The sequence below is a fragment of the Vidua macroura genome, chromosome 1, assembly GCF_024509145.1.
Source record: "Vidua macroura isolate BioBank_ID:100142 chromosome 1, ASM2450914v1, whole genome shotgun sequence".
Lineage (NCBI taxonomy): Eukaryota > Metazoa > Chordata > Aves > Passeriformes > Viduidae > Vidua > Vidua macroura.
Genome location: NC_071571.1, coordinates 153,129,466 through 153,157,284, shown reverse-complemented (window position 1 = coordinate 153,157,284; position 27,819 = coordinate 153,129,466). Strand labels below are relative to the sequence as shown.

Sequence of the window (27,819 nt, the reverse complement as noted above, 5' to 3'; positions counted from 1 at the left end):
ATGACCATCAGCCGAGGTGCTTTGCTTGCAGGAGCTTTTGCCAGAGCCCAGAGCTGGTGGTGTCAGGAGTGGTGCAGAGGGCCCTTAGCAGTTGTAGCCGTAGCCCCTTCTGCCATAGCAGCCCAGGCCTCCCAGCCCATAGCCACAGCCATAGCCAAATCCACGGCCGTAGCCAAGGCCGTAGCCACCAAAGCCACCAAATCCACCAGAGATGGGCTGTCCCTGCACACTGAGCTCAGTGCCCACGGCAGCCGAGGAGGTGGATCCGACGGCGGTGTTCTGGGGGAAGGAGGTCATGATGGGTCCTGGCAGGGTGACCAGCACAGGAGAAGGCTGGATAACGACGCGGGAATCCTGGCATTGCAGGGCACAGGGCTCGTTGCAGCTGTTGGCCAGCGGGGTGGGTCCGCAGGGTTGGCAGAGGTTGTTGCAGGCCATGGCTGAGGTGTGGAGGGTGCCTGGAAGAGAAGGTGGTGAGGCAGGGCAGGGGCTTGGGGGTGTGAGGGCAGTGATGCAGGAGGGTGAGGGAGTGTGGAGGCTCTTGTTGGGCTGTGGGGAGGTGTGAGGGCTGCTGGGGCTGAGCGTGCTGGAAGAGAAGGGCCAGGGGTAGAGTAGGTTCAGGGGTTTGAGGCTCACCTGGTTGTTGGCAGGAGCAGGAGGAGAAGGCGTCAGGAGAAGTGTGTGAGGGAGAGAGGCTCTGGGTTGGCTTTTATGCTGGTTGTGGAGGGGCGGGACTGCCTTGTCCCATGGCCTTGGGGCAGTTTTTAGGCAGAAGCTCTTGCTTGGCCCAGCCTGGTGAGTCCTGAGGTGGGGAGTGTTTTCCTTCCTGGAATTCTGCAGTTTCTGGTCCTTCCCTTGGGGCGGTGTCCATCTGACCTTGGCGGCACCTCTTAACTGCCGGAATTAGAGACCAGTGTATGGTTGTTGACGTCGCGTGCCAGGGCACGTAGAAGATTCAGCCAAAGCTGAGGAGAACTCGGGTGTCATCCAAGGTCATTCCATGGCGTATTGAGAACGTGTCCTGTTTGCTTTCTTGCCTCTGGCCTGAAAGAACTCGCAGCTCTCTCAGCTTCTGCCCATTTTAAAGGACATCCTGGACCTCAACCCTCTGGGCCCTGCCATTCAGACCCTTCTCAGGCCACCACACTGGACACCTGGTCTCGACTGGGTTGTTCAGGATTGTGCAACACTCGCCTCCAAAAACCCGTGACAACTTCCAAATCCTCTTTCTGACAATCAGACAATGCCCAGAAGAGTGATCTCGCTCCTCCACACTCAGTCCAAGTAAAGATCCAAAAGACCCTGAGTATCAAATCCTTACAGGCAAGAGGGACACCAAGAGCACGACCAGTGGTGAAGGTGACGTCTCCAGTCAGGCTTTGACAGTTGGGGAAATAGCGTGGAGAGAGGGAATGGGGTGGAAGGGGCAACACTGGATATTGGGAAGAGCTGCAAAGCCCAGAGCAGCTTGTCAGGGCTGAGAGAGGCTGGTGGCAACTCTTCACAACCCACCCACAAGCCAGTGCTGCAGGGTGGCCTCAGTTCTCCAAAGCTTTGGTCACGTCTTCCTGCTGTCCCCGCAACACCAAAATTTCATCTCTAAATGCACACCTCAAGGCTGCCGCCAAGGTGAGATGGACACGGCCTCTAGAGGTGAACGCGGAATCTGAGAATCCCACAAAGGAATGCCCAAGTAATGGCAGAGAAGGAAAGAGGAGGTTGTTGACCATCCGTTAGTAATTAATGGTTATTTGCTAAGAGGAACATAATACTAAGGCTCGAGGGATATAAATTATGAAACCTTACGGCTTGAATGCGGAATAAAGGAATTGATGTCACAGAGAAGCCTGGAAACAAAGGGATGGGCCCCATTTGTTGTTTATTTCTTAGATTTCGGAATGAGGTCAGGAAATACAGTTTAAATGACAGATGAGGTTGTTGTTTAAATTTAGAATATCCAAATGGATCGTAACGCTGTAACAAGTGTAGCCTGAGCAGCCTTGCATTTCCCAGATCCTCTCCCTTGACCCCACTCAAGACACAAGGCCAGGAGCTCTCTTTCATCCATCAGGAAACACTCCCAGGCAGCGGAATCTTCCAAGTCTTTGCAGAGTGACCTCCCCAAAACATCAGCAGCTCCCTCAGCATTCCTGGGTACAACACAATGACTGATGGACATCCAGTGGCACAGAACAGAGTCCAGGTCTCCACAAGGCACCCACAAACCACAGCAGACGAGGGCCACAAAATGACCTCACTGATGACATTGCACCTTTCGAGAGGTCTGCTTGTTTATTCAGCCCTGCTTGACAAACACTGAACAATCAAGTCCACCCAAATACCAACTCCCGATTGAAAGCCGCCCCCAAGGTCACCTGGACATGTCCTCAAGAGCAGGACATGGAATTGCAGAATTGCATGAAGAAAAACACTCCCCACCTCATGATTCACCTGGCTTGGCCAGGCAAGAGCTGCTGCCTCAAAATGCCCCAAGGCCATGGGACAAGGCAGTCCCGCCCCTCCAGGACCAGCATAAAAGCTGGCCCAGAGCCTCTCTCCCTCACACACTTCTCCACACTCCTTCTGCTCCTGCTCCTGCCAACAACCAGGTGAGTCTCAAACCCCTGAACCTCCTGCTCCTGCACTCGTGGTTCCTCTCTGCCAGCACGCTCAGCCCCAGCCTCAGCAGCCCTCACACCTCCCCACAGCCCCACAACAGCCTCCACACTCCCTCACTCTTCTGCATCACTGCCGCTTGTGCCACTCACCCCTGCCCTGCCTCACCCCCCTCTTTTCCAGGACCCTCCACCCCACAGCCATGGCCTGCAACACCCTCTGCCGACCCTGCGGACCCACCCCGCTGGCCAACAGCTGCAACGAGCCCTGTGCCCTGCAATGCCAGGATTCCCGCGTCGTTATCCAGCCTTCCCCTGTGCTGGTCACCCTGCCAGGACCCATCATGACCTCCTTCCCCCAGAACACTGCTGTCGGATCCACCTCCTCAGCTGCCGTGGGCACTGAGCTCAGTGTGCAGGGACAGCCCATCTCTGGTGGATTTGGTGGCTTTGGTGGCTATGGCCTTGGCTACGGCCGTGGATTTGGCTATGGGCTGGGAGGCCTGGGCTGCTATGGCAGAAGGGGCTATGGCTACATCTGCTAAGGGCCCTCAGCACCACCGCTGACACCAACCACCCACTCCCTGGAACACATCTCAGGCATTGAGGACGCCACTCTGGGTCAAGGCTCTCAAATGGGCTCAGCACTTCCAGCTCCTGCTCTCAGGCCACCAAGCAAGGCAGCAGCCAAAGGGCCAGCCCGAGCTGCCTGCAAACATGGCCCATCTCCATTCCTGCTTTCTCCCACTCCCTGTTCTCCATTGGATCCATTCCTCCTTTGGATGTCTCCATTCCCCTCTGGACAAACCCCTTGTCCCAAGCCAGAGACCATCTGGCACCTCTGCTGGGCTGCTCCCATTGCAGGCCAGGAAGGCCTTGATGCTCTGGCCAAACCTCACCAAAGGAAGGGACCTTGGCTAATGGTCGCCGTCCTTGCACCTCAGACCAGCTCCTTCCCACTGGCTGCTCCTGAGTTTTCACCCTTCTACCTCAATAAAGTTTTCTTGCATCACTACTTCAGATGACTCCTTCTTTCTTCTCCCAAGCTTCTTCCAGTCCCACTCAGCACTACGCCAGGGTTGTAGAGGCCACTGGGGTGGGTGAAAAAGTGTACCAAGATCACTCTTAGTTCTTATTTCTGCTGTTCCACTACTCACTGCCACACTTTGCTCTTCCAGTGCATTATCACACAACCCCTCCAGCTGTTGAAACACAAACCTGGACACACGAATGCGGGTCTCTCCTTGCCTCTGCCGCAAACTCCTTGTGGGTGGTGTGTTCAATTTTTATGGACACCAGTTGCCCCTGCCCATAATTATCTTCCAGGGCTATGTCCCGCTGTGGTTGAGCAGGTCCATGTCTTCCTTTTTTCCAGCTCCCAGAGCTGAACACACATCTCCAGTCTCGCCAGAGTGGTGCAGAATCAGTTCTGACTCCTCACCTGCCCCCCATGCTCTGGGGATGAGCCCAGGGCAGAGCAGGGTTTCTGTTCGGCACATTCACGTGGCTGGGCATGTCCATTACTTCATCCACAAGCTCTCCAAGTGCTCCTCCTTGGGCTCAATCCCCTCATCACCCAGCCTTTATCCTGCATGTTTGGGATTGCTCCAATCCAGGTGCAGCAGGTGCTGCCCCTCTGCTCTGCTCTGGTGGTTTTGGAGAACTCTGATAATCTCTGTGTTACTGGGAACAAGGAAGACAAAGCTCTGGTGAGGGGTATCCAGAGCATGGCCTCAAGGATGATCCGTGGCTGAAGGTTTGGGACAGCCATTGCCCACGACATTGGGGCATTTTTCATTTTTCAGGCTCGCTGCTCTTGCCTGGCACAGCCTGGTGAGTCCCGAGGTTGGGAACGCTTTGCTTCCCACAGCTCTGCTATTCCACATCCTGCTCCCAAGGCCGTGCCCATCTGACCTTGGCAGGAGCTTTGATGAGTTGGTATCTGTTCCAGCATGGGTGGATGAGGGAATAGATGCCAGTGTCCTGTACCTGGACTTGTGCAAGTCCTTTATTCCCGTGCCAGACAACATCCTTGTCTCTAAGCCGGAGAGATGTGGAGTTGATGGCTGGACCATTTGGTGGGTAAGGAATGGGCGGGATGGTCTCACTCAAAGAGTTGTAGTTAACGGCTCCACATCCCTGTGTGGAGAACAGGGATGAGTGGTGACCCACAGAAACTCCTGGTGGGACGGTTATAATTGTGAATCATAGGCAGAAATCAGGGTAATGGGATTTAATGGGATGATCAGCAAAAGCAGGGACCACTCCAAGCTGAGTAGTGGGGTTGGCTGTCTGGAGGGAAGGGATGGCAGCCAGAGGGGCTGGAACAGGTTGGGGATGTGGGACATTGTCCATCTCATGAAGCCGAACAAGGCCAAGTGCAAGGTCCTGCATGTGGTTTGGAGCAATGCCAAACATGGCTGTAGACGGGACAATGAGTGGATTGAGAGCAGCCCAGAGGAGAAAGCCTTGGGGTGGTTTTGGATGAAAAACTGGACATGCCCCACCACGTGAATGAGCTGACCAGAAACTCCCCTGAGCTCAGGTCCATGTCATGGGCAGAAGGTGAATGGGGGGGATTCTCCCCCTCTGCTCTGATTGGGTTGGACTGAAGTTGTGCGTTTGACTCTGGGATGTGAACATAAGGGAGACATGCAGCAGCTGGGGCGGATCTGTAAATGGGCCAGGAAGATGATGAGGGTCTGGAGCAACTGATGTCCGGCCAAAATGAAGACAGCACCCATGAGGGGCTTGTTCCAGAATCAAGGATGGAGCTGCATTATGGAATCCAGGCCTGTGACTAAGGCAGTGAGGTTCTCCTCTGTGATGGACACAAAGTGTATCAGTGTGTCCCAGTGGGGAGTGGAAGTGCAGAACCAATTCCTCAAGAGGTATTGGTGCAATTTGCACCCTCCACAAACGGTGTGTGGACACATGGATTTGTGCCAAGTGTGGTTGGCACACCTTTTCCAGAAAAAAGTTGGAGAAGACGTCTCAGGTTGCAAGGCAATGGTATTTTATTGAGGCAAAAGAAGTGTGAGAGGTCATGAGCAGCCAGTAGAAGGGGCAAGTAGGGCCAACCATCAGCCAAGTTCCTTTATTTGCAGTAAGTTTGGCCAGAGCATGAAGGCCTTCCTGCTTTGCAGTAGAAGCAACCTGATGGTGAAGGTTCCCAATGGTCTCCGGCCTGGGAGAAGAGGTTTGCAGCAGAGGGGACTGGAGAGATATGAAAGGAAGAGGGAAAAGAGCAGGAGGCAGATGGGCCATGTTTGCAGGCAGCCCAGGCTGGCTGCTTGGCTACTGCCTTGCTTGGTGCCCTGAGACACACCAAGCTCCATCGCTCTTAAGGCGTTGCCTTAAGTTGTCACAAGAACAGGAATCGCGGAGCGCGTAGAAGAGCCTTGGCCCAGAGAGGCGTCCTCAATGCCTGAGGTGTGTTCCAGGGAGTGGGTGGCTGGTGTCAGGAGAGGTGCTGAGGGCCCTTAGCAATTGTAGCCATAGCCCCTTCTGCCATAGCAGCCCAGGCCTCCCAGCCCGTAGCCAAATCCACGGCCGTAGCCAAGGCCGTAGCCACCAAAGCCACCAAATCCACCAGAGATGGGCTGTCCCTGCACACTGAGCTCAGTGCCCACTGCAGCCGAGGAGGTGGATCCGACGGCGGTGTTCTGGGGGAAGGAGGTCATGATGGGTCCTGGCAGGGTGACCAGCACAGGGGAAGGGTCAATGACGACACGGGAATCCTGGCATTGCAGGGCACAGGGCTCGTTGCAGCTGTTGGCCAGCGGGGTGGGTCCGCAGGGTTGGCAGAGGGTGTTGCAGGCCATGGCTGTGGTGTGGAGGGTCCCTGGAAAAGAAGGGAGTGAGGCAGGGCCGGGGCATAAGGGTGCATGGGGTAGTGATGCAGGAGGGTGAGAGAATGTGGAGGCTGTTGTGGGGCTGTGGGGAGGCGTGAGGGCTGCTGAGGCTGGGGCTGAGCGTGCCGGCAGAGAGGCGCCAGGAGTGCAGGAGCAGGAGGTTCAGGGGTTTGAGACTCACCTGGTTGTTGGCAGGAGCAGGAGCAGAAGGAGTGTGGAGAAGTGTGTGAGGGAGAGAGGCTCTGGGTTGGCTTTTATGCTGGTCCTGGAGGGGCGGGACTGCCTTGTCCCATGGCCTTGGGGCATTTTTGGGTTCAGCAGCTCTTGCCTCACCCCGCCTGGCATTCGGTCATGAGGTGGGGAGTGTTTTCCTTTGTGATGTTCTGCAATTCCATGTCCTGCTCTTGATGCCGTGTCCCTCTGATCTTGGCAGCATTTTTCATGGGTTGGAATTTGGCAGGATTTCATTGTCAGATGTGTGTCAGGGAGGAATGAATAAACAACCAGAGCCCTGGAGATTTGCAACGTCATCAGTGATGTCACTTTGTGGCCCTTGGGTGCTGTGGTTTGCGGGTGACTTGTGAAGACTGGGACTCTGTTTTGTGCTGCTGGATGTCCATCAGTCATTGTGTTGCACCCAGGAATGCTGAGGGAGCTGCTGATGTCCTGGGGAGGTCACTCTGGAAGAGCTTGGAAAGATCCCAGTGCCTGGGAGCTGTTCCTGATGGATGAAAGAGAGCCCTTGGCTTTGCGTCTTGAATGGGCTCACAAGATCTGGTGAACCAGAGGCTGTTCAGGCTGAACCTGTTTGGGTTTTATGGTCCTCTTGGATTCCTCAAATTCTAATTTCAACACACTCTTGCATGCAAAGTGTATTCCTTGACCTCATTCAGAAATCCAATAAGAAACAACAAGCGGGGTCCTATCCCTTTGTTCCCAGGCTGCTCTGTGGTGTCAATTCTCTTATTCCACATTCAGGCCATCAGGTTTCTTAATGATTTATATCCTGTAAATCACAATATTGTGTTCCTGTGAGCAAAACCCAGTAATTGCTACCTGATGGTCAGCGTGCTCCGCTTTCCCTCTCTGTCATGATGAGGGTGTGCCTTTATGGAATGCCACGATTCCACGTCCTTCTCTTGAGGCCCTGTCCTTCTGACCTTGAGCGTGGCTTTTAAGTGTGGCTTATTGGTATGTGAGTGTTGGTGGCATCTGGGAGGGTTTGCTCTGAAGATGAGTGTCAGGGAGGGTGGAATAAGCAACCAAAACTTCGGGGAGGTGCGGTTGTCATTGGCAAGGTGACCCTGTGGCAGGGGTGTGCTGTGGTTTGTGGGTTTGTTGTGAAGAGGAGTCCCATTCCCTCCCAGCTCTGTCCATCTGGTTGGGGATTTACAGCTGTGCCGGAGGTGTTGCCCCTTCCCTCTCATTTCTTGCCTTCCCACCTTGATCCCACCTGGCTAAGCCTGACAGTAGATTTGAACTTTCCTGTTAACTGTGCCATGAGGATGTATTGGTGCCCCTCTTGCCTTTAAGGTTTTGGTATCCAGGGCCTTTGGGGTCTTTACTGGGGCTGAGTGCAAAGGGGTGAGGCCACTTGTGATGGTCTGAAAGAGTGATGGTCTGAAAGAGGATTTGGCGTTTCCCAAGGTTTTTGGCAGAGAGCATTGCCTGATCCTGGACGACCAGGCACTCCTGGTTGTGTCGGTGGCTTGAGAAGGGTCTGAATAACTGGGCCCAGAGGCCTGTCCCAATGTCCAGATGGCAGCAAGGCCCAGGAGTTGGATCCTTTTGGCCAAGAATGAAAACCTGAGTGGTCCTGGACCTCGGCTGGAGCTCAGCAAGGGCATCTGCCAAGGGCTGTTTCTTGGGAGGAACGAGGAAGTCATCCCAGGTAGGAAGGAAGAGATGGGTATCAATTGGAACAATTGCTTTCTTTTGCAAAAAGCCTTTGGCATTGTGGAAGAGAAGAAATGGAGCTGGCGGTGTTCCTGTGCCCTTGTGGCAAAAGGGACCCCAAGGTTCCAGGGCAGGATATGGAAAAGGGTTGGGATGAGGCAGTGAGAGGTGACTGTCGCTGTTTGCTCAGCACCGGTGAGGTCCCGTGTGAGGTGTTGTGGGCAGTTCTGGGCTCCCCACTGAGATGAGCTCAGGGCCACCCAGATACAAACGGGTCTGAAAGACGATTGCTAGATGGGAAAGGGAGAGAGCCAGGACTGCCAGGGGACAAGAATGGACATCAGTGACCATCAGTGTCCTGGACATCAGTGTGTGCAAATCCCTGATGGTGGCAGGTGAAGACAAGGGAGCCTGGCTGTCCTCAGCAGTGTAAACATGCAGGGCATGACAGCAAGAGCACAAGTGAAATAAGATGGAATTCCATGGGCAAAGAAGCCAAGAATCTTTCATTATGAGGATGATCAGAGATTGGAAGCGGTGGTGGAGTCTCTGACTTGGGAGATCCAAATCTGCACTGTCCGTGGTTCTGGAAATGTTCCTCTGTTGGTCTTGCTGGAGCAGGGCAGTTGAGGCACTTGCACTCCAGAGCACCTGCCCAAGAGGTTGATGTTGTTTCTCTCTTTGCTGGAAGGCTTCAGGAGTCCTGGCCAGGAAGAGAGTTTGTCAAGTGTGCACTGGCATGGAGTGACTTTTCCAGTTTTGTGCCAAGGAGAGTATTGATGTGTCAATGCCTTTGGTGTAGCAGTTTGCAGGGTGTGTGACATGTCCTGGAAGATGTCCCATCCTGTTCTTCCTGTGCCAGAATAGGTTTTTAGTTGTTTTGTATATGTAAGGAAAATTGTTGCTGCCCTGTTGCAGGTACCCTCAATGGCCTGTTGAGCTCTAGAGAGTGGTGGGTGAAGATGCGAGACCGTTGGAAAAAAAAAAAAAAAGACATTTCACAGGTTTGTTGCAGGAAAACTTTATTGGTGCAAAAGAATGAAAAGGCAGAGGAAAGCGGTGGAAATAATCTGTTGTGAGGTGCGAGTAGGGCGACCATCAGCTGAGGTGCTTTGCTTGCAGGAGCTGTTGCCAGAGCCCAGAGCTGGTGGTGTCAGGAGTGGTGCAGAGGGCCCTTAGCAGTTGTAGCCATAGCCCCTTCTGCCATAGCAGCCCAGGCCTCCCAGCCCATAGCCAAATCCACGGCCGTAGCCAAGGCCGTAGCCAAAGCCACCAAATCCACCAGAGATGGGCTGTCCCTGCACACTGAGCTCAGTGCCCACGGCAGCCGAGGAGGTGGATCCGACGGCGGTGTTCTGGGGGAAGGAGGTCATGATGGGTCCTGGCAGGGTGACCAGCACAGGAGAAGGCTGGATAACGACGCGGGAATCCTGGCATTGCAGGGCACAGGGCTCGTTGCAGCTGTTGGCCAGCGGGGTGGGTCCGCAGGGTTGGCAGAGGTTGTTGCAGGCCATGGCTGAGGTGTGGAGGGTGCCTGGAAGAGAAGGGAGTGAGGCAGGGCAGGGGCTTGGGGGTGTGAGGGGCAGTGATGCAGGAGGGTGAGGGAGTGTGGAGGCTCTTGTTGGGCTGTGGGGAGGTGTGAGGGCTGCTGAGGCTGGGGCTGAGCGTGCTGGAAGAGAAGGGCCAGGGGTAGAGTAGGTTCAGGGGTTTGAGGCTCACCTGGTTGTTGGCAGGAGCAGGAGGAGAAGGCGTCAGGCAAAGTGTGTGATGGAGAGAGGCTCTGGGTTGGCTTTTATGCTGGTTGTGGAGGGGCGGGACTGCCTTGTCCCATGGCCTTGGGGCAGTTTTTAGGCAGAAGCTCTTGCTTTGCCCAGCCTGGTGAGTCCTGAGGTGGGGAGTGTTTTCCTTCCTGGAATTCTGCAGTTTCTGGTCCTTCCCTTGGGGCGGTGTCCATCTGACCTTGGCGGCACCTCTTAACTGCCAGAATTAGAGACCAGTGTGTGGTTGTTGACGTCGCATGCCAGGGCACGTAGAAGATTCAGCCAAAGCTGAGGAGAACTTGGGTGTCATCCAAGGTCATTCCATGGCGTATTGAGAACGTGTCCTGTTTGCTTTCTTGCCTCTGGCCTGAAAGAACTCGCAGCTCTCTCAGCTTCTGCCCATTTTAAAGGACATCCTGGACCTCAACCCTCTGGGCCCTGCCATTCAGACCCTTCTCAAGCCACCACACTGGAGACCTGGTCTCGACTGGGTTGTTCAGGATTGTGCAACACTCACCTCCAAAAACCCGGGACAACTTCCAAATCCTCTTTCTGACAATCAGACAATGCCCAGAGGAGTGACCTCACTGCTCCACACTCAGTCCAAGTAAAGATCCAAAAGACCCTGAGTATCAAATCCTTACAGGCAAGAGGGACACCAAGAGCACGACCAGTGGTGAAGGTGACGTCTCCAGTCAGGCTTTGACAGTTGGGGAAATAGCGTGGAGAGAGGGAATGGTGTGGAAGGGGCAACACTGGATATTGGGAAGAGCCGCAAAGCCCAGAGCAGCTTGTCAGGGCTGAGAGAGGCTGGTGGCAACTCTTCACAACCCACCCACAAGCCAGTGCTGCAGGGTGGCCTCAGTTCTCCAAAGCTTTGGTCACGTCTTCCTGCTGTCCCCGCAACACCAAAATTTCATCTCTAAATGCACACCTCAAGGCTGCCGCCAAGGTGAAATGGACACGGCCTCTAGAGGTGAACGCGGAATCTGAGAATCCCACAAAGGAATGCCCAAGTAATGGCAGAGAAGGAAAGAGGAGGTTGTTGACCATCCGTTAGTAATTAATGGTTATTTGCTAAGAGGAACATAATACTAAGACTCGAGGGATATAAATTATGAAACCTTACGGCTTGAATGCGGAATAAAGGAATTGATGTCACAGAGAAGCCTGGAAACAAAGGGATGGGCCCCATTTGTTGTTTATTTTTTAGATTTCGGAATGAGGTCAGGAAATACATTTTAAATGACAGATGAGGTTGTTGTTTAAATTTAGAATATCCAAATGGATCGTAACGCTGTAACAAGTGTAGCCTGAGCAGCCTTGCGTTTCCCAGATCCTCTCCCTTGACCCCACTCAAGACACAAGGCCAGGAGCTCTCTTTCATCCATCAGGAAACACTCCCAGGCAGCGGAATCTTCCAAGTCTTTGCAGAGTGACCTCCCCAAAACATCAGCAGCTCCCTCAGCATTCCTGGGTACAACACAATGACTGATGGACATCCAGTGGCACAGAACAGAGTCCAGGTCTCCACAAGGCACCCACAAACCACAGCAGACGAGGGCCACAAAATGACCTCACTGATGACATTGCACCTTTCCAGAGGTCTGCTTGTTTATTCAGCCCTGCTGGACAAACACTGAACAATCAAGTCCACCCAAATACCAACTCGCGATTGAAAGCCGCCCCCAAGGTCACCTGGACATGTCCTCAAGAGCAGGACATGGAATTGCAGAATTGCATGAAGAAAAACACTCCCCACCTCATGATTCACCTGGCTTGGCCAGGCAAGAGCTGCTGCCTCAAAATGCTCCAAGGCCTTGAGACAAGGCAGTCCCGCCCCTCCAGGACCAGCATAAAAGCCAGCCCAGAGCCTCTCTCCCTCACACACTTCTCCACACTCCTTCTGCTCCTGCTCCTGCCAACAACCAGGTGAGTCTCAAACCCCTGAACCTCCTGCTCCTGCACTCGTGGTTCCTCTCTGCCGGCACGCTCAGCCCCAGCCTCAGCAGCCCTCACACCTCCCCACAGCCCCACAGCAGCCTCCACACTCCCTCACCCTTCTGCATCACTGCTGCTTGTGCCACTCACCCTGCCCTGCCTCACCCCCCTCTTTTCCAGGACCCTCCACCCCACAGCCATGGCCTGCAACACCCTCTGCCGACCCTGCGGACCCACCCCGCTGGCCAACAGCTGCAACGAGCCCTGTGCCCTGCAATGCCAGGATTCCCGTGTCGTTATCCAGCCTTCTCCTGTGCTGGTCACCCTGCCAGGACCCATCATGACCTCCTTCCCCCAGAACACCGCCGTCGGATCCACCTCCTCGGCTGCCGTGGGCACTGAGCTCAGTGTGCAGGGACAGCCCATCTCTGGTGGATTTGGTGGCTTTGGTGGCTACGGCCTTGGCTACGGCCGTGGATTTGGCTATGGCTGTGGCTATGGGCTGGGAGGCCTGGGCTGCTATGGCAGAAGGGGCTATGGCTACAACTGCTAAGGGCCCTCAGCACCACCGCTGACACCAACCACCCACTCCCTGGAACACATCTCAGGCATTGAGGACGCCTCTCTGGGTCAAGGCTCTCAAATGGGCTCAGCACTTCCAGCTCCTGCTCTCAGGGCACCAAGCAAGGCAGCAGCCAAAGGGCCAGCCCGAGCTGCCTGCAAACATGGCCCATCTCCATTCCTGCTTTCCCCCACTCCCTGCTCTCCATTGGATCCATTCCTCCTTTGGATGTCTCCATTCCCCTCTGGACAAACCCCTTGTCCCAAGCCAGAGACCATCTGGCACCTCTGCTGGGCTGCTCCCATTGCAGGCCAGGAAGGCCTTGATGCTCTGGCCAAACCTCACCAAAGGAAGGGACCTTGGCTAATGGTCACCGTCCTTGCACCTCAGACCAGCTCCCTCCCACTGGCTGCTCCTGAGTTTTCACCCTTCTACCTCAATAAAGTTTTCTTGCATCACTACTTCAGATGACTCCTTCTTTCTTCTCCCAAGCTTCTTCCAGTCCCACTCAGCACTACGCCAGGGTTGTAGAGGCCACTGGGGTGGGTGAAAAAGTGTACCAAGATCACTCTTAGTTCTTATTTCTGCTGTTCCACTACTCACTACCACACTTTGCTCTTCCAGTGCATTATCACACAAACCCTCCAGCTGTTGAAACACAAACCTGGACACAGTAATGCAGGTCTCTCCTTGCCTTGGCCGCAAGCTCCTTGTGGGTGGTGTGTTCAATTTTTATGGACACCAGTTGCTCCTGCCCGTAATTATCTTCCAGGGCTATGTCCCGCTGTGGTTGAGCACGTCCATGTCTTCCTTTTTTCCAGCTCCCAGAGCTGAACACACATCTCCAGTCTCTCCAGAGTGGAGCAGAATCAGTTCCGAGTCCTCACTTGCCCCCCATGCTCTGGGGATGAGCCCAGGGCACAACAGGGTTTCTGTTCGGTGCATTCACGTGGCTGGGCATGCCCATTACTTCATCCACAAGCTCTCCAAGTGCTCCTCCTTGGGCTCAATCCCCTCATCGCCCAGCCTTTATCCTGCATGTTTGGGATTGCTCCAATCCAGGTGCAGCAGGTCCTGCCCCTCTGCTCTGCTCTGGTGGTTTTGGAGAACTCTGATAATCTCTGTGTTACTGGGAACAAGGAAGACAAAGCTCTGGTGAGGGGTATCCAGAGCATGGCCTCAAGGATGATCCGTGGCGGAAGGTTTGGGACAGCCATTGCCCACGACACTGGGGCATTTTTCATTTTTCAGGCTCGCTGCTCTTGCCTGGCACAGCCTGGTGAGTCCCGAGGTTGGGAACGCTTTGCTTCCCACAGCTCTGCTATTCCACATCCCGCTCCCAAGGCCATGCCCATCTGACCTTGGCAGGAGCTTTGATGAGGTGGTATCTGTTCCAGCATGGGTGGATGAGGGAATAGATGCCAGTGTCCTGTACCTGGACTTGTGCAAGTCCTTTATTCCCGTGCCAGACAACATCCTTGTCTCTAAGCTGGAGAGATGTGGAGTTGATGGCTGGACCATTTGGTGGGTAAGGAATGGACGGGATGGTCTCACTCAAAGAGTTGTGGTTAATGGCTCCATGTCCCTGTGTGGAGAACAGGGATGAGTGGTGACCCACAGAGACTCCTGGTGGGATGGTTATAATTGTGAATCATAGGCAGAAATCAGGGTAATGGGATTTAATGGGATGATCAGCAAAAGCAGGGACCACTCCAAGCTGAGTAGTGGGGTTGGCTGTCTGGAGGGAAGGGTTGGCAGCCAGAAGGGCTGGAACAGGTTGGGGATGTGGGACATTGTCCATCTCATGAAGCCGAACAAGGCCAAGTGCAAAGTCCTGCATGGGGTTTGGAGCAATGCCAAACATGGCTGTAGACGGGACAATGAGTGGATTGAGAGCAGCCCAGAGGAGAAAGCCTTGGGGTGGTTTTGGATGAAGAACTGGACATGCCCCACCACATGAATGAACTGACCAGAAACTCCCCTGAGCTCAGGTCCATGTCATGGGCAGAAGGTGATGGGGGGGATTCTGCCCCTCTGCTCTGGTTGGGATGGACTGGAGTTGTGCGTTTGACTCTGGGATGTGAACATAAGGGAGACATGCAGCAGCTGGAGCGGATCTGTAAATGGGCCAGGAAGATGATGAGGGTCTGGAGCAACTGATGTCCGGCCAAAATGACGACAGCACCCATGAGGGGCTTGTTCCAGAATCAAGGATGGAGCTGCATTATGGAATCCAGGCCTGTGATTAAGGCAGTGAGGTTCTCCTCTGTGATGGACATAAAGTGTATCAGTGTGTCCCAGTGGGGAGTGGAACTGCAGAACCAATTCCACAAGAGGTATTGGTGCAATTTGCACCCTCCACAAACGGTGTGCGGACACATGGATTTGTGCCAAGTGTGGTTGGCACACCTTTGCCAGAAAAAAGTTGGAGAAGACGTCTCAGGTTGCGAGGCAATGGTATTTTATTGAGGCAAAAGAAGTGTGAGTGGTCATGAGCAGCCAGTAGAAGGGGCAAGTAGGGCCAACCATCAGCCAAGTTCCTTTAATTGCAGTAGGTTTGGCCAGAGCATGAAGGCCTTCCTGCTTTGCTGTAGAAGCAACCTGATGGTGGAGGTTCCCAATGGTCTCCGGCCTGGGAGAAGAGGTTTGCAGAAGAAGGGACTGGAGAGATATGAAAGGAAGAGGGAAAAGAGCAGGAGGCAGATGGGCCATGTTTGCAGGCAGCCCGGGCTGGCCGCTTGGCTGCTGCCTTACTTGGTGCCCTGAGACACACCAACCACCATCGCTCTTAAGGCGTAGCCTTAAGGTGTCACAAGAACAGGAATCGCGGAGCGCGTAGAAGAGCCTTGGCCCAGAGAGGCATCCTCAATGCCTGAGATGTGTTCCAGGGAGTGGGTGGCTGGTGCCAGGAGAGGTGCTGAGGGCCCCTAGCAATTGTAGCCATAGCCCCTTCTGCCATAGCAGCCCAGGCCTCCCAGCCCATAGCCAAATCCACGGCCGTAGCCAAGGCCATAGCCACCGAAGCCACCAAATCCACCAGAGATGGGCTGTCCCTGCACACTGAGCTCAGTGCCCACGGCAGCCGAGGAGGTGGATCCGACGGCGGTGTTCTGGGGGAAGGAGGTCATGATGGGTCCTGGCAGGGTGACCAGCACAGGGGAAGGGTCGATGACGACACGGGAATCCTGGCACTGCAGGGCACAGGGCTCGTTGCAGCTGTTGGCCAGCGGGGTGGGTCCGCAGGGTTGGCAGAGGGTGTTGCAGGCCATGGCTGTGGTGTGGAGGGTCCCTGGAAAAGAAGGGAGTGAGGCAGGGCAGGGGCATAAGGGTGCATGGGGTAGTGATGCAGGAGGGTGAGAGAATGTGGAGGCTGTTGTGTGGCTGCGGGGAGGTGTGAGGGCTGCTGAGGCTGGGGCTGAGCATGCTGGAAAAGAGGGTCCAGGGGTGGAGGAGCGAGAGGGTCAGGGGATGAGGCTTACCTGGTTGTCAGCAGGAGCAGAAGGAGTGTGGAGAAGTGTGTGAGGGAGAGAGGCTCTGGGCTGGCTTTTATACTGGTCCTGGAGGGGCGGGACTGCCTTGTCCCGTGGTCTTGGGGCATTTTTGGGGCAGCAGCTCTTGCCTCACCCTGCCTGGCATGAGGTCATGAGGTAGGGAGTGTTTTCCTTTGTGATTCTGCTCTGCAATTGCAATGTCCTGCTCTTGATGCCGTGTCCCTCTGATCTTGGCAGCATTTTTCATGGGTTGGAATTTGGCAGGATTTCATTGTCAGATGTGTGTCAGGGAGGAATGAATAAACAACCAGAGCCCTGGAGATTTGCAACGTCATCAGTGATGTCACTTTGTGGCCCTTGGGTGCTGTGGTTTGCGGGTGACTTGTGAAGACTGGGACTCTGTTTTGTGCTGCTGGATGTCCATCAGTCATTGTGTTGCACCCAGGAATGCTGAGGGAGCTGCTGATGTCCTGGGGAGGTCACTCTGGAAGAGCTTGGAAAGATCCCAGTGCCTGGGAGCTGTTCCTGATGGATGAAAGAGAGCCCTTGGCTTTGCGTCTTGAATGGGCTCACAAGATCTGGTGAACCAGAGGCTGTTCAGGCTGAACCTGTTTGGGTTTTATGGTCCTCTTGGATTCCTCAAATTCTAATTTCAACACACTCTTGCATGCAAAGTGTATTCCTTGACCTCATTCAGAAATCCAATAAGAAACAACAAGCGGGGTCCTATCCCTTTGTTCCCAGGCTGCTCTGTGGTGTCAATTCCCTTATTCCACATTCAGGCCATCAGGTTTCTTAATGATTTATATCCTGTAAATCACAATATTGTGTTCCTGTGAGCAAAACCCAGTAATTGCTACCTGGTGGTCAGCGTGCTCCGCTTTCCCTCTCTGTCATGATGAGGGTGTGCCTTTATGGAATGCCACGATTCCATGTCCTTCTCTTGAGGCCCTGTCCTTCTGAACTTGAGCGTGGCTTTTAAGTGTGGCTTATTGGTATGTGAGTGTTGGTGGCATCTGGGAGGGTTTGCTCTGAAGATGAGTGTCAGGGAGGGTGGAATAAGCAACCAAAACTTCGGGGAGGTGCGGTTGTCATTGGCAAGGTGACCCTGTGGCATGGGTGTGCTGTGGTTTGTGGGTTTGTTGTGAAGAGGAGCCCCATTCGCTCCCAGCCCTGTCCATCTGGTTGGGGATTTACAGCTGTGCCGGAGGTGTTGCCCCTTCCCTCTCATTTCTTGCCTTCCCACCTTGATCCCACCTGGCTAAGCCTGACACTAGATTTGAACTTTCCTGTTAACTGTGCTATGAGGATGTATTGGTGCCCCTCTTGCCTTTAAGGTTTTGGTATCCAGGGCCTTTGGGGTCTTTACTGGGGCTGAGTGCAAAGGGGTGAGGCCACTTGTGATGGTCTGAAAGAGGATTTGGTGTTTCCCAAGGTTTTTGGCAGAGAGCATTGCCTGATCCTGGATGACCAGGCACTCCTGGTTGTGTCAGTGGCTTGAGAAGGGTCTGAATAACTGGGCCCAGAGGCCTGTCCCAATGTCCAGATGGCAGCAAGGCCCAGGAGTTGGATCCTTTTGGCCAAGAATGAAAATCTGAGTGGTCCTGGACCTCAGCTGGAGCTCAGCAAGGGCATCTGCCAAGGGCTGTTTCTTGGGAGGAACGAGGAAGTCATCCCAGGTAGGAAGGAAGAGGTGGGTATCAATTGGAACAATTGCTTTCTTTTGCAAAAAGCCTTTGGCATTGTGGATGAGAAGAAATGGAGCTGGTGGTGTTCCTGTGCCCTTGTGGGAAAAGGGACCCCAAGGTTCCAGGGCAGGATATGGAAAAGGGTTGGGATGAGGCAGTGAGAGGTGACTGTCGCTGTTTGCTCAGCACCGGTGAGGTCCCGTGTGAGGTGTTGTGGGCAGTTCTGGGCTCCCCACTGAGATGAGCTCAGGGCCACCCAGGTACAAACGGGTCTGAAAGACGATTGCTAGATGGGAAAGGGAGAGAGCCAGGACTCAAAGGGGACAAGGACGGACATCAGTGACCATCAGTGTCCTGGACATCAGTGTGTGCAAATCCCTGATGGTGGCAGGTGAAGACAAGGGAGCCTGGCTGTCCTCAGCAGTGTAAACATGCAGGGCATGACAGCAAGAGCACGAGTGAAATAAGATGGAATTCCATGGGCAAAGAAGACAAGAATTTTTCATTATGAGGATGATCAGAGATCGGAAGCAGTGGTGGAGTCTCTGACTTGGGAGATCCAAATCTGCACTGTCCGTGGTTCTGGAAATGTTCCTCTGTTAGTTTTGCTGGAGCAGGGCAGTTGAGGCACTTGCACTCCAGAGCTCCTGCCCAAGAGGTTGATGTTGTTTCTGTCTTTGCTGGAAAGCTTCAGGAGTCCTGGCCAGGAAGAGAGTTTGTCAAGTGTGCACTGGCATGGAGTGACTTTTCCAGTTTTGTGCCAAGGACAAGATTGATGTGTCAATGTCTTTGGTGTAGCAGTTGGCAGGGTGTGTGACATGTTCTGGAAGATGTTCCCTCCTGTGCTTCCTGTGCCAGAATAGGTTTTTAGTTGTTTTGTATATGTAAGGAAAATTGTTGCTGCCCTGTTGCAGGTACCCTCAATGGCCTGTTGAGCTCTAGAGAGTGGTGGGTGAAGATGTGAGACCATTGAAAAAAAAAAAAAAGACATATCACAGGTTTGTTGCAGGAAAACTTTATTGGTGCAAAAGAATGAAAAGGCAGAGGAAAGCGGTGGAAATAATCTGTTGTGAGGTGCGAGTAGGGCAACCATCAGCTGAGGTGCTTTGCTTGCAGGAGCTGTTGCCAGAGGCCAGAGCTGGTGGTGTCAGGAGTGGTGCAGAGGGCCCTTAGCAGTTGTAGCCATAGCCCCTTCTGCCATAGCAGCCCAGGCCTCCCAGCCCATAGCCAAATCCACGGCCGTAGCCAAGGCCGTAGCCACCGAAGCCACCAAATCCACCAGAGATGGGCTGTCCCTGCACACTGAGCTCAGTGCCCACGGCAGCCGAGGAGGTGGATCCGACGGCGGTGTTCTGGGGGAAGGAGGTCATGATGGGTCCTGGCAGGGTGACCAGCACAGGAGAAGGCTGGATAACGACGCGGGAATCCTGGCACTGCAGGGCACAGGGCTCGTTGCAGCTGTTGGCCAGCGGGGTGGGTCCACAGGGTTGGCAGAGGGTGTTGCAGGCCATGGCTGAGGTGTGGAGGGTGCCTGGAAGAGAAGGGGGTGAGGCAGGGCAGGGGCATGGGGGTGTGAGGGCAGTGATGCAGGAGGGTGAGGGAGTGTGGAGGCTGTTGTGGGGCTGTGGGGAGGCGTCAGGGCTGCTGAGGCTGGGGCTGAGTGTGCTGGAAGAGAAGGGCCAGGGGTAGAGTAGGTTCAGGGGTTTGAGGCTCACCTGGTTGTCAGCAGGAGCAGAAGGAGAAGGCGTCAGGAGAAGTGTGTGAGGGAGAGAGGCTCTGGGTTGGCTTTTATGTTGGTTCTGGAGGGAAGGTACAGCCTTGTCCCATGGCCTTGGGGCAGTTTTTAGGCAGCAGCTCTTGCTTGGCCCAGCCTGGTGAGTCCTGAGGTGGGGAGTGTTTTCCTTCCTGGAATTCAGCAATTTCAGATCCTTCCCTTGGGGCGGTGTCCATCTGACCTTGGCGGCACCTCTTAACTGCCAGAATTAGAGACCAGTGTGTGGTTGTTGACGTCGCGTGCCAGGGCACGTAGAAGATTCAGCCAAAGCTGAGGAGAACTCGGGTGTCATCCAAGGTCATTCCATGGCGTATTGAGAATGTGTCCTGTTTGCTTTCTTGCCTCTGGCCTGAAAGAACTTGCAGCTCTCTCAGCTTCTGCCCATTTTAAAGGACATCCTGGACCTCAACCCTCTGGGCCCTGCCATTCAGACCCTTCTCAGGCCACCACACTGGACACCTGGTCTCGACTGGGTTGTTCAGGATTGTGCAACACTCGCCTCCAAAAACCCGGGACAACTTCCAAATCCTCTTTCTGACCATCAGACAATGCCCAGAGGAGCGACCTCGCTCCTCCACACTCAGTCCAAGTAAAGATCCAAAAGACCCTGAGTATCAAATCCTTACAGGCAAGAGGGACACCAAGAGCACGACCAGTGGTGAAGGTGACGTCTCCAGTCAGGCTTTGACAGTTGGGGAAATAGCGTGGAGAGAGGGAATGGGGTGGAAGGGGCAACACTGGATATTGGGAAGAGCTGCAAAGCCCAGAGCAGCTTGTCAGGGCTGAGAGAGGCTGGTGGCAACTCTTCACAACCCACCCACAAGCCAGTGCTGCAGGGTGGCCTCAGTTCTCCAAAGCTTTGGTCACGTCTTCCTGCTGTCCCCGCAACACCAAAATTTCATCTCTAAATGCACACCTCAAGGCTGCCGTCAAGGTGAGATGGACACGGCCTCTAGAGGTGAACGTGGAATCTGAGAATCCCACAAAGGAATGCCCAAGTAATGGCAGAGAAGGAAAGAGGAGGTTGTTGACCATCCGTTAGTAATTAATGGTTATTTGCTAAGAGGAACATAATACTAAGACTCGAGGGATATAAATTATGAAACCTTACGGCTTGAATGCGGAATAAAGGAATTGATGTCACAGAGAAGCCTGGAAACAAAGGGATGGGCCCCATTTGTTGTTTATTTCTTAGATTTCGGAATGAGGTCAGGAAATACATTTTAAATGACAGATGAGGTTGTTGTTTAAATTTAGAATATCCAAATGGATCGTAACGCTGTAACAAGTGTAGCCTGAGCAGCCTTGCATTTCCCAGATCCTCTCCCTTGGCCCCATTCAAGACACAAGGCCAGGAGCTCTCTTTCATCCATCAGGAAACACTCCCAGGCAGCGGAATCTTCCAAGTCTTTGCAGAGTGACCTCCCCAAAACATCAGCAGCTCCCTCAGCATTCCTGGGTACAACACAATGACTGATGGACATCCAGTGGCACAGAACAGAGTCCAGGTCTCCACAAGGCACCCACAAACCACAGCAGACGAGGGCCACAAAATTACCTCACTGATGACATTGCACCTTTCCAGAGGTCTGCTTGTTTATTCAGCCCTGCTGGACAAACACTGAACAATCAAGTCCACCCAAATAGCAACTCCCGATTGAAAGCCGCCCCCAAGGTCACCTGGACATGTCCTCAAGAGCAGGACATGGAATTGCAGAATTGCATGAAGAAAAACATTCCCCACCTCATGATTCACCTGCCTTGGCCAGGCAAGAGCTGCTGCCTCAAAATGCCCCAAGGCCATGGGACAAGGCTGTCCCGCCCCTCCAGGACCAGCATAAAAGCCAGCCCAGAACCTCTCTCCCTCACACACTTCTCCACACTCCTTCTGCTCCTGCTCCTGCCAACAACCAGGTGAGTCTCAAACCCCTGAACCTCCTGCTCCTGCACTCGTGGTTCCTCTCTGCCGGCACGCTCAGCCCCAGCCTCAGCAGCCCTCACACCTCCCCACAACCCCACAACAGCCTCTGCCCTCCCTCACTCTTCTGCATCACTGCCGCTTGTGCCACTCACCCCTGCCCTGCCTCACCCCCCTCTTTTCCAGGACCCTCCACCCCACAGCCATGGCCTGCAACACCCTCTGCCGACCCTGCGGACCCACCCCGCTGGCCAACAGCTGCAACGAGCCCTGTGCCCTGCAATGCCAGGATTCCCGCGTCGTTATCCAGCCTTCTCCCGTGCTGGTCACCCTGCCAGGACCCATCATGACCTCCTTCCCCCAGAACACCGCCGTCGGATCCACCTCCTCGGCTGCCGTGGGCACTGAGCTCAGTGTGCAGGGACAGCCCATCTCTGGTGGATTTGGTGGCTTTGGCTATGGCCTTGGCTATGGCCGTGGATTTGGCTATGGCTGTGGCTATGGGCTGGGAGGCCTGGGCTGCTATGGCAGAAGGGGCTATGGCTACAACTGCTAAGGGCCCTCAGCACCAGCCCTGACACCAACCACCCACTCCCTGGAACACATCTCAGGCATTGAGGACGCCTCTCTGGGCCAAGGCTCTCAAATGGGCTCAGCACTTCCAGCTCCTGCTCTCTGGCCACCAAGCAAAGCAGCAGCCAAAGGGCCAGCCCGAGCTGCCTGCAAACATGGCCCATCTCCATTCCTGCTTTCTCCCACTCCCTGCTCTCCATTGGATCCATTCCTCCTTTGGATGTCTCCATTCCCCTCTGGACAAACCCCTTGTCCCAAGCCTGAGACCATCTGGCACCTCTGCTGGGCTGCTCCCATTGCAGGCCAGGAAGGCCTTGATGCTCTGGCCAAACCTCACCAAAGGAAGGGACCTTGGCTAATGGTCGCCGTCCTTGCACCTCAGACCAGCTCCCTCCCACTGGCTGCTCCTGAGTTTTCACCCTTCTACCTCAATAAAGTTTTCTTGCATCACTACTTCAGATGACTCCTTCTTTCTTCTCCCAAGCTTCTTCCAGTCCCACTCAGCACTACGCCAGGGTTGTAGAGGCCACTGGGGTGGGTGAAAAAGTGTACCAAGATCACTCTTAGTTCTTATTTCTGCTGTTCCACTACTCACTGCCACACTTTGCTCTTCCAGTGCATTATCACACAAACCCTCCAGCTGTTGAAACACAAACCTGGACACACGAATGCGGGTCTCTCCTTGCCTCTGCCGCAAACTCCTTGTGGGTGGTGTGTTCAATTTTTATGGACACCAGTTGCCCCTGCCCATAATTATCTTCCAGGGCTATGTCCCGCTGTGGTTGAGCAGGTCCATGTCTTCCTTTTTTCCAGCTCCCAGAGCTGAACACACATCTCCAGTCTCGCCAGAGTGGAGCAGAATCAGTTCTGAGTCCTCACCTGCTGCCCATGCTCTGGGGATGAGCCCAGGGCACAACAGGGTTTCTGTTCAGCACATTCACCTGGCTGGGCACGTCCATTACTTCATCCACAAGCTCTCCAAGTGCTCCTCCTTGGGCTCAATCCCCTCATCACCCAGCCTTTATCCTGCATGTTTGGGATTGCTCCAATCCAGGTGCAGCAGGTCCTGCCCCTCTGCTCTGCTCTGGTGGTTTTGGAGAACTCTGATAATCTCTGTGTTACTGGGAACAAGGAAGACAAAGCTCTGGTGAGGGGTATCCAGAGCATGGCCTCAAGGATGATCCGTGGCTGAAGGTTTGGGACAGCCATTGCCCACGACATTGGGGCATTTTTCATTTTTCAGGCTCGCTGCTCTTGCCTGGCACAGCCTGGTGAGTCCCGAGGTTGGGAACGCTTTGCTTCCCACAGCTCTGCTATTCCACATCCCGCGCCCAAGGCCGTGCCCATCTAACCTTGGCAGGAGCTTTGATGAGTTGGTATCTGTTCCAGCATGGGTGGATGAGGGAATAGATGCCAGTGTCCTGTACCTGGACTTGTGCAAGTCCTTTATTCCCGTGCCAGACAACATCCTTGTCTCTAAGCCGGAGAGATGTGGAGTTGATGGCTGGACCATTTGGTGGGTAAGGAATGGGCGGGATGGTCTCACTCAAAGAGTTGTAGTTAACGGCTCCACATCCCTGTGTGGAGAACAGGGATGAGTGGTGACCCACAGAGACTCCTGGTGGGATGGTTATAATTGTGAATCATAGGCAGAAATCAGGGTAATGGGATTTAATGGGATGATCAGCAAAAGCAGGGAGCACTCCAAGCTGAGTAGTGGGGTTGGCTGTCTGGAGGGAAGGGATGGCAGCCAGAGGGGCTGGAACAGGTTGGGGATGTGGGACATTGTCCATCTCATGAAGCCGAACAAGGCCAAGTGCAAAGTCCTGCATGTGGTTTGGAGCAATGCCAAACATGGTTGTAGACGGGACAATGAGTGGATTGAGAGCAGCCCAGAGGAGAAAGCCTTGGGGTGGTTTTGGATGAAAAACTGGACATGCCCCACCATGTGAATGAGCTGACCAGAAACTCCCCTGAGCTCAGGTCCATGTCATGGGCAGAAGGTGAATGGGGGGGATTCTCCCCCTCTGCTCTGATTGGGTTGGACTGAAGTTGTGTGTTTGACTCTGGGATGTGAACATAAGGGAGACATGCAGCAGCTGGAGCGGATCTGTAAATGGGCCAGGAAGATGATGAGGGTCTGGAGCAACTGATGTCCGGCCAAAATGAAGACAGCACCCATGAGGGGCTTGTTCCAGAATCAAGGATGGAGCTGCATTATGGAATCCAGGCCTGTGATTAAGGCAGTGAGGTTCTCCTCTGTGATGGACATAAAGTGTATCAGTGTGTCCCAGTGGGAAGTGGAAGTGCAGAACCAATTCCTCAAGAGGTGTTGGTGCAATTTGCACCCTCCACAAACGGTGTGTGGACACATGGATTTGTGCCAAGTGTGGTTGGCACACCTTTGCCAGAAAAAAGTTGGAGAAGACGTCTCAGGTTGCGAGGCAATGGTATTTTATTGAGGCAAAAGAAGTGTGAGAGGTCATGAGCAGCCAGTAGAAGGGGCAAGTAGGGCCAACCATCAGCCAAGTTCCTTTAATTGCAGTAAGTTTGGCCAGAGCATGAAGGCCTTCCTGCTTTGCAGTAGAAGCAACCTGATGGTGGAGGTTCCCAATGGTCTCTGGCCTGGGAGAAGAGGTTTGCAGAAGATGGGACTGGAGAGATATGAAAGGAAGAGGGAAAAGAGCAGGAGGCAGATGGGCCATGTTTGCAGGCAGCCCGGGCTGGCCCCTTGGCTACTGCCTTACTTGGTGCCCTGAGACACACCAACCACCATCTCTCTTAAGGCGTTGCCTTAAGTTGTCACAAGAACGGGAATCGCGGAGCGCGTAGAAGAGCCTTGGCCCAGAGAGGCTTCCTCAATGCCTGAGGTGTGTTCCAGGGAGTGGGTGGCTGGTGTCAGGAGAGGTGCTGAGGGCCCCTAGCAATTATAGCCATAGCCCCTTCTGCCATAGCAGCCCAGGCCTCCCAGCCCATAGCCAAATCCACGGCCGTAGCCAAGGCCATAGCCAAAGCCACCAAATCCACCAGAGATGGGCTGTCCCTGCACACTGAGCTCAGTGCCCACTGCAGCCGAGGAGGTGGATCCGACGGCGGTGTTCTGGGGGAAGGAGGTCATGATGGGTCCTGGCAGGGTGACCAGCACAGGGGAAGGGTCGATGACGACGCGGGAATCCTGGCACTGCAGGGCACAGGGCTCGTTGCAGCTGTTGGCCAGCGGGGTGGGTCCGCAGGGTTGGCAGAGGGTGTTGCAGGCCATGGCTGTGGTGTGGAGGGTCCCTGGAAAAGGAGGGAGTGAGGCAGGGCAGGGGCATAAAGGTGCATGGGGTAGTGATGCAGGAGGGTGAGAGAATGTGGAGGCTGTTGTGTGGCTGTGGGGAGGTGTGAGGGCTGCTGAGGCTGGGGCTGAGCATGCTGGAAAAGAGGGTCTAGGGGTGGAGGAGCAAGAGGGTCAGGGGATGAGGCTTACCTGGTTGTCTTCAGGAGCAGAAGGAGTGTGGAGAAGTGTGTGAGGGAGAGAGGCTCTGGGCCGGCTTTTATGCAGGTCCTGGAGGGGCGGGACTGCCTTGTCCCATGGCCTTGGGGCATTTTTGGGGCAGCAGCTCTTGCCTCACCCCGCCTGGCATGAGGTCATGAGGTAGGGAGTGTTTTCCTTTGTGATGTTCTGCAATTCCATGTTCTCCTCTTGATGCCCTGCCCATCTGATCTTGGCAGCATTTTTCATGGGTTGGAATTTGGCAGGATTTCATTGTCAGATGTGTGTCAGGGAGGAATGAATAAACAACCAGAGCCCTGGAGATTTGCAACGTCATCAGTGATGTCACTTTGTGGCCCTTGGGTGCTGTGGTTTGTGGGTGACTTGTGAAGACTGGGACTCTGTTTTGTGCTGCTGGATGTCCATCAGTCATTGTGTTGCACCCAGGAATGCTGAGGGAGCTGCTGATGTCCTGGGGAGGTCACTCTGGAAGAGCTTGGAAAGATCCCAGTGCCTGGGAGCGGTTCCTGATGGATGAAAGAGAGCCCTTGGCTTTGCGTCTTGAATGGGCTCACAAGATCTGGTGAACCGGAGGCTGTTCAGGCTGAACCTGTTCCGTTTTTATGGTCCTCTTGGATTCCTCAAATTCTAATTTCAACACACTCTTGCATGCAAAGTGTATTCCTTGACCTCATTCAGAAATCCAATAAGAAACAACAAGCGGGGTCCTATCCCTTTGTTCCCAGCCTGCTCTGTGGTGTCAATTCCCTTATTCCACATTCAGGCCATCAGGTTTCTTAATGATTTATATCCTGTAAATCACAATATTGTGTTCCTGTGAGCAAAACCCAGTAATTCCTACCTGATGGTCAGCGTGCTCCGCTTTCCCTCTCTGTCATGATGAGGGTGTGCCTTTATGGAATGCCACGATTCCACGTCCTTCTCTTGAGGCCCTGTCCTTCTGACCTTGAGCGTGGCTTTTAAGTGTGACTTATTGGTATGTGAGTGTTGGAGGCATTTGGGAGGGTTTGCTCTGAAGATGAGTGTCAGGGAGGGTGGAATAAGCAACCAAAACTTCGGGGAGGTGCGGTTGTCATCGGCAAGGTGACCCTGTGGCAGGGGTGTGCTGTGGTTTGTGGGTTTGTTGTGAAGAGGAGCCCCATTCCCTCCCAGCTCTGTCCATCTGGTTGGGGATTTGCAGCTATGCCAGAGGTGTTGCCCCTTCCCTCTCATTTCTTGCCTTCCCACCTTGATCCCACCTGGCTAAGCCTGACACTAGATTTGAACTTTCCTGTTAACTGTGCTATGAGGATGTATTGGTGCCCCTCTTGCCTTTAAGGTTTTGGTATCCAGGGCCTTTGGGGTCTTTACTGGGGCTGAGTGCAAAGGGGTGAGGCCACTTGTGATGGTCTGAAAGAGTGATGGTCTGAAAGAGGATTTGGCGTTTCCCAAGGTTTTTGGCAGAGAGCATTGCCTGATCCTGGACGACCAGGCAAGTCCTGGTTGTGTCAGTGGCTTGAGAAGGGTCTGAATAACTGGGCACAGAGGCCTGTCCCAATGTCCAGATGGCAGCAAGGCCCAAGAGTTGGATCCTTTTGGCCAAGAATGAAAACCTGAGTGGTCCTGGACCTCGGCTGGAGCTCAGCAAGGGCATCTGCCAAGGGCTGTTTCTTGGGAGGAACGAGGAAGTCATCCCAGGTAGGAAGGAAGGGGTGGGTATCAATTGGAACGATTGCTTTCTTTTGCAAAAAGCCTTTGGCATTGTGGATGAGAAGAAATGGAGCTGGTGGTGTTCCTGTGCCCTTGTGGGAAAAGGGACCCCAAGGTTCCAGGGCAGGATATGGAAAAGGGTTGGGATGAGGCAGTGAGAGGTGACTGTCGCTGTTTGCTCAGCACCGGTGAGGTCCCGTGTGAGGTGTTGTGGGCAGTTCTGGACTCCCCACTGAGATGCGCTCAGCGCCACCCAGATACAAACAGGTCTGAAAGACGATTGCTAGATGGGAAAGGGAGAGAGCCAGGACTGCCAGGGGACAAGAATGGACATCAGTGACCATCAGTGTCCTGGACATCAGTGTGTGCAAATCCCTGATGGTGGCAGGTGAAGACAAGGGAGCCTGGCTGTCCTCAGCAGTGTAAACATGCAGGGCATGACAGCAAGAGCACGAGTGAAATAAGATGGAATTCCATGGGCAAAGAAGCCAAGAATTTTTCATTATGAGGATGATCAGAGATTGGAAGCGGTGGTGGAGTCTCTGACTTGGGAGATCCAAAT

General features: G+C 54.1%; 7 protein-coding genes and 1 pseudogene across 7 annotated transcripts; 3 read left to right on the top strand and 5 right to left on the bottom strand.

Annotated features, from left to right (window-relative positions):
- Positions 1-84: 84 nt before the first annotated feature.
- Positions 85-764, bottom strand: LOC128810436 (feather beta keratin-like; annotated as a pseudogene).
- Positions 765-2,484: 1,720 nt separating this feature from the next.
- LOC128819057 (feather keratin 1-like) lies at positions 2,485-3,160 on the top strand. The gene is made up of 2 exons (XM_053998982.1): positions 2,485-2,609; positions 2,800-3,160. Exons 1-2 carry the CDS (start codon positions 2,485-2,487, stop codon positions 3,158-3,160), a joined length of 486 nt encoding a protein of 161 aa, XP_053854957.1.
- Positions 3,161-5,939: 2,779 nt separating this feature from the next.
- Positions 5,940-6,775, bottom strand: LOC128819054 (feather beta keratin-like). Its single transcript, XM_053998970.1, has 2 exons — positions 6,655-6,775; positions 5,940-6,462 (listed from the first exon to the last, which is right to left on the bottom strand). The coding sequence occupies exons 1-2, from the start codon at positions 6,773-6,775 to the stop codon at positions 6,098-6,100; spliced, it is 486 nt and encodes a 161-aa protein (XP_053854945.1). The 3' UTR covers positions 5,940-6,097.
- Positions 6,776-9,540: 2,765 nt separating this feature from the next.
- LOC128819214 (feather beta keratin-like) lies at positions 9,541-15,897 on the bottom strand. The gene is made up of 2 exons (XM_053999216.1): positions 15,600-15,897; positions 9,541-9,602 (listed from the first exon to the last, which is right to left on the bottom strand). The coding sequence occupies exons 1-2, from the start codon at positions 15,895-15,897 to the stop codon at positions 9,541-9,543; spliced, it is 360 nt and encodes a 119-aa protein (XP_053855191.1).
- Positions 12,264-12,764, top strand: LOC128819171 (feather beta keratin-like). Its single transcript, XM_053999123.1, has one exon. It carries the CDS (start codon positions 12,266-12,268, stop codon positions 12,617-12,619), a length of 354 nt encoding a protein of 117 aa, XP_053855098.1. The 5' UTR covers positions 12,264-12,265; the 3' UTR covers positions 12,620-12,764.
- A 3,079-nt stretch (positions 15,898-18,976) lies between the features above and the next one.
- On the bottom strand, positions 18,977-19,587 carry LOC128819201 (feather keratin B-4-like). Its single transcript, XM_053999190.1, has 2 exons — positions 19,523-19,587; positions 18,977-19,338 (listed from the first exon to the last, which is right to left on the bottom strand). Exon 2 carries the CDS (start codon positions 19,316-19,318, stop codon positions 18,977-18,979), a length of 342 nt encoding a protein of 113 aa, XP_053855165.1. The 5' UTR covers positions 19,319-19,338; positions 19,523-19,587.
- Positions 19,588-21,370: 1,783 nt separating this feature from the next.
- Positions 21,371-22,056, top strand: LOC128819037 (feather beta keratin-like). Its single transcript, XM_053998946.1, has 2 exons — positions 21,371-21,495; positions 21,686-22,056. Exons 1-2 carry the CDS (start codon positions 21,371-21,373, stop codon positions 22,053-22,055), a joined length of 495 nt encoding a protein of 164 aa, XP_053854921.1. The 3' UTR covers position 22,056.
- Positions 22,057-24,992: 2,936 nt separating this feature from the next.
- Positions 24,993-25,588, bottom strand: LOC128819300 (feather beta keratin-like). The gene is made up of 2 exons (XM_053999385.1): positions 25,554-25,588; positions 24,993-25,368 (listed from the first exon to the last, which is right to left on the bottom strand). Exon 2 carries the CDS (start codon positions 25,329-25,331, stop codon positions 24,993-24,995), a length of 339 nt encoding a protein of 112 aa, XP_053855360.1. The 5' UTR covers positions 25,332-25,368; positions 25,554-25,588.
- Between the last annotated feature and the right edge of the window lie 2,231 nt (positions 25,589-27,819).

Coding starts and splice junctions, on each gene's coding strand:
- LOC128819057 (XM_053998982.1), top strand. CDS start 2,485: ATGCCCCAAGGCCATGGGACAAGGCAGTCCCGCCCCTCCAGGACCAGC. Junction 2,610..2,799: donor CTGCTCCTGCCAACAACCAG/GTGAGTCTCAAA, acceptor CCTCTTTTCCAG/GACCCTCCACCCCACAGCCA.
- LOC128819054 (XM_053998970.1), bottom strand. CDS start 6,775: ATGCCCCAAGGCCATGGGACAAGGCAGTCCCGCCCCTCCAGGACCAGC. Junction 6,463..6,654: donor GCTCCTGCTCCTGCCAACAA/CCAGGTGAGTCT, acceptor TCCCTTCTTTTC/CAGGGACCCTCCACACCACA.
- LOC128819171 (XM_053999123.1), top strand. CDS start 12,266: ATGGCCTGCAACACCCTCTGCCGACCCTGCGGACCCACCCCGCTGGCC.
- LOC128819214 (XM_053999216.1), bottom strand. CDS start 15,897: ATGGCCTGCAACACCCTCTGCCAACCCTGCGGACCCACCCCGCTGGCC. Junction 9,603..15,599: donor ATTTGGCTATGGGCTGGGAG/GCCTGGGCTGCT, acceptor ACGGCCGTGGAT/TTGGCTATGGGCTGGGAGGC.
- LOC128819201 (XM_053999190.1), bottom strand. CDS start 19,318: ATGGCCTGCAACACCCTCTGCCAACCCTGTGGACCCACCCCGCTGGCC.
- LOC128819037 (XM_053998946.1), top strand. CDS start 21,371: ATGCCCCAAGGCCATGGGACAAGGCTGTCCCGCCCCTCCAGGACCAGC. Junction 21,496..21,685: donor CTGCTCCTGCCAACAACCAG/GTGAGTCTCAAA, acceptor CCTCTTTTCCAG/GACCCTCCACCCCACAGCCA.
- LOC128819300 (XM_053999385.1), bottom strand. CDS start 25,331: ATGGCCTGCAACACCCTCTGCCAACCCTGCGGACCCACCCCGCTGGCC.